The 4,085-nt window shown below is 35.8% G+C and overlaps 1 protein-coding gene across 2 annotated transcripts; it reads left to right on the top strand.

Annotated features, from left to right (window-relative positions):
- LOC134332692 (RNA polymerase II elongation factor ELL2-like) lies at positions 1–2,732 on the top strand. 2 transcript variants are annotated; one of them, XM_063014438.1, is made up of 6 exons: positions 1–113; positions 233–335; positions 725–785; positions 924–1,071; positions 1,335–1,376; positions 1,490–2,732. In XM_063014438.1, the coding sequence occupies exons 1-6, from the start codon at positions 105–107 to the stop codon at positions 1,646–1,648; spliced, it is 522 nt and encodes a 173-aa protein (XP_062870508.1). In that variant the 5' UTR covers positions 1–104; the 3' UTR covers positions 1,649–2,732. The 2 variants fall into 2 exon arrangements, with proteins under 2 accessions (XP_062870508.1, XP_062870507.1); XM_063014437.1 differs by having other exon boundaries at positions 1,487–2,732.
- The last annotated feature ends 1,353 nt before the right edge of the window (positions 2,733–4,085 follow it).

The following is a 4,085-nucleotide window of genomic DNA, read 5'->3' as shown; positions in this document are numbered from 1 at the left end:
CAACAGAACAGCAGAGAGAGACACACAGGCTTTAAAGCTCTTCATCAAAAACTTTACATTTTCCTAATTTTGTGATTTTTATCACAAGTGAACACACACTGACCATGGAGCAGGTAAGGACTGACCACGTGCTGTTCTTCATAGCTCTGCTTCCCTAAAAAAAGCCTTTTATTAAACAAATATCTTTAGATGTCTTAGTTTAACACTAAGTACATTTTTATGTTGCTGCCAGTTTGCTGCCCCTAAAGGTAGAAAGAGGTGCAGGGAGGCTGATGTTGAAGAGTCACCCAGCAAAAGACACCATGCTGAGGAAGGACAGCGACTCTCACCAGCCGGTATGAGAACAGGGTTTATGTGCTATTTTTCCTTAAAGTGAATGTAACAGTCATAGTATAAGCAGGTTTATTAAATTAATTTAACATACTTATTGGACTGGTTGGGTGGTTCTTTATCCTTCACAGCCACATGTTAATCACATAATTCACATCTTGTCCTTGATGAAATAAGGGAAAACTTAAACATCATATTACATTTATATTTTAGCATCATTTGAACAGCCATAAACTATTTACTGTATTTACCACAATGGTTCATTTACTAATTAAAAAACTACTATGTGAACACTGGATTATTTACTGTAAATAAAAGCTTACACTAAGAAACCATGTTGTCAAGTATTAGCAATAATAAGTGGTTTAACATCACAGCTTTCTTCTTCTTATAGACACTGCAGAAACGGCTTTGGTCAATGAGCCATCCACCCCGGTGACCCCTGGTTACAAACTGTGAGTTTGTTTGATTCTCTTTTAATAATCCTGCACTAACTGTAACTGCTTTATCTGTAGGTGACTCCTCCAAACACTTTTCTACAGTGTAGTCTGGTTGAACATTGTATTAACATGAATTCTCTGCTTCTTTTGCAGTAAATACCCTAAAGTGGTGATGCTGTCTCAGAAGCGGATGTACATGAGAGTGTACAAGGAAATATCTAAAGAGTACTGTGTCCTTCATGCACGTGTCGATGGCCTTGAAACATGCAGCCATCTGCAACCAAGACCAAGAATGTTTCAGGTAGGAACACCAGACAAGTACAAACACAAACTAAACACAGATTACAACTTTGTAAATGAATTTGGTATTTAGAGTGAATGAAGGAGAATGTAACCACCAAATTGTTGCACAGAAAATTCAACCACAACTGATATCACACCTGCTATCTTAATAGAAGATTTAATGAAATCTACTACAATCTGCTACAATAATCTTAATTTGCTTACTTGGATTGTAATTTTTTTTTTGTTTCATAATAAATAGCTTTAACTCTCTTTGTACAGAAAGTGCATGAGGGCACCCAAGCAGACAAGAACTTGCTTGAAGTAAGTTTAATGTTTAGCATCATTAATAAAATGATAATACTAGTAGTACTAATACTAATGTACTGTAACCTATTAACAAGTAAACTGTCTCTGTGTGTATTTATCTGTAGCAGAACCTGAATCAAACTAACCTGAGACAGCGCCTCTTTTACTTACACCACAAGCTCTCTCACATCAAGAGGCTTTGTGATGAATTTGACTACTGGAGGAGGAAGCAATTAAAGACCAAAGCCAAAAGAAGCCAGGACAGAAACAATCCTGGACATTTTTAATCTTACTTTACACCTTCTTTACACCACCTTATTTTATTCACTTCCCTTTCTGTCCCCTTTTTAGCTTTTCTAAAATGTTCTTCCCTCCAAATTATATTTAAATTATATTTGTTAAATCTCCCTTAGTCATACTATATTTTACTATGTGAGTACAACAGTACCAAACCATGCAGGTGTAAATGCACAAATACACATACAGTCTCTAATAGCTACAGCACACCCCCCAAATAAACATAAAGTCATCAATGTTTGTAGTATGACATTTAAAATTATATCTAAATAAAACAAATTTAAAACACGCCCCATAATGCAGTGCACAAATACACTTCACATCCTTTAGTATTTGTACTTTAAATTCTTAATATAAATATGTATAAATTTGCAGCTACAAAACGTTTAATGCCATTTTAGAGAGTATATTAGTTTATTTCTAAAGTTGTATTTTCTGTTTTTTGTAGATAGTGCTCTTCTTGTTCCTCTGTTGTGACCCTGAACATGCTGGAGTAATTAGCTATTTCTGGTAAATAGATGGTTACTCTGTCTCTTACCCGACTAGTTAGCTTGTTATTCAGGTTGGCTAGTTGGCCTAAGCGGGCCTTGTGCTTGCCCTAACCCAATAACAAAGGAACAAGAAGATCTACAGTGTCCACTATCTACAAAAAACAGACAAATCTGTATTCAGTTGTTTAAATTTTATTGTTTAAGTATTAACATATTTGGCCTATGTTACTGTTAAAGACTGTATGTGTATCTTTGCATTTACACCTGCATTGTGATACTGTTTTACTTACATTTTTAGCATATGCCACTTTACTGTTTTATATTTTAACACGAAATACTTTTAAGCTCCCATGATTGGAGTCACTCAGATTGATAAGAGAGATAATTATTCTGCCCAACCCAATTTAACAGAAATTATGATTTTTTTTGTCTAATTTTTCTCATTGTTTACATTTAAACCCACCGTCCCCAGCAGTAGGACAAATGCTCTACATCTTTCTTACCTCACTCTTGACCATTTTTTCCTGTTCCCTGAACTAAAACAACTAAATATCAACTAAATAAAACATCAGTGCATTGAAAATACTGTGTGTAGTACCTTCATTTACAAGCAAGAAAGAAAACAGAAAAAGACCATAGATGAATGTTGACTCATTAGACCACATTAATTTTATTCTGATGTTTGGGGATCTTGGGGTTTTTTTTACCTACAGGACTTTGATAAAAAGGTCACATGACTTGACAGGACCAGCTTTGCATGACTTTTTTATTTTGACTAAGACAAAGAGGTACACATTTTAACACACTCAACACAGTCCCCTGCTACATGAGGAAATGCAACCTAAAACTTTGTTATGCAAAGAGAAAGCCATACATCAATTCATGCATTTATTTATTTTATAAGGATTTTATTGTCATGTTTTACACTCTTTGGTTACATTCATGACAGGACAGGTAAATTACTGGTTACACAGATTAATCAGTTCACAAGTTTAATGTCAGACACAGTCATGGACAATTTTGTATCTCTAATTCACCTCACTTGCATGTCTTTGGACTGTGGGAGGAAACAGGAGCTCCTGGAGGAAACCCACACAGACAGGATGTGCTATTCAAACAGGACCGTGCAAAATCTTATCGGCAAAATCCACCATCTGTTATGGTGTGGGGGTGCATCAGTGCCCATAGCACGGTTGATTTGCATATGTGTGAAGGTCCTGTTGACGCAGAGCTGTTTATTGCAGAATATATGGGTTTAGGAGTTACCACAGTGGATACCAGGACATTCCAGACTTGGCAAAGTTTTTACACTTAATGCCCCTCCTGATTCAACTCTCCACTGAGAGCACACTAAGAAGTGCACCTGCCAATTGCTAGGCTGTTTTGGTCATTCTCCTTTTCAGACAGAAGAGGAATTCAACATCTGTCTTGAAGTGGGGGTGCATCATTGTCCATGGCATGGTTGACTTGCATATGTATTAAGGTACCGTTGATGCAGAGCTGTATAGTGGGGAAATATATGCATAGGCCCCTACTGTAAATACAATTCATTTTAATCGCATGTTTGTAATAGGTGGGGTAAAACCTGAACTCAGTAATTAGGAGAGGTGTCCAAATATAGTTTCTTTGTATTTGCAGAATTGGACATAATAATAAAAGAAACATTCAGCAGTGAGTTTGCTATACGTTTGAGCATCACATTTATATGTTAAAATCAGCAAATAAGCAGTTAAAATGTGCCGAAGGATGTGTTAACTCATTTTTATTTTTTATTTTAGGCTTTTAGCCTGTATCGATCAGCCAGAAAAACTTCATTTAATATATTCAAGAATCCCACACTGAAACAATGGGATATAAAAAATTGTTTATTTAACGGGATAATTAACCAAGGTACTGTAGACCTGGAGCATTGCTGCTGAAACAATGTTTTAGTTCA

Source organism: Trichomycterus rosablanca, chromosome 18 (assembly GCF_030014385.1).
Source record: "Trichomycterus rosablanca isolate fTriRos1 chromosome 18, fTriRos1.hap1, whole genome shotgun sequence".
NCBI classification, from domain to species: domain Eukaryota; kingdom Metazoa; phylum Chordata; class Actinopteri; order Siluriformes; family Trichomycteridae; genus Trichomycterus; species Trichomycterus rosablanca.
This window is presented reverse-complemented; position numbering and strand designations above follow the sequence as displayed.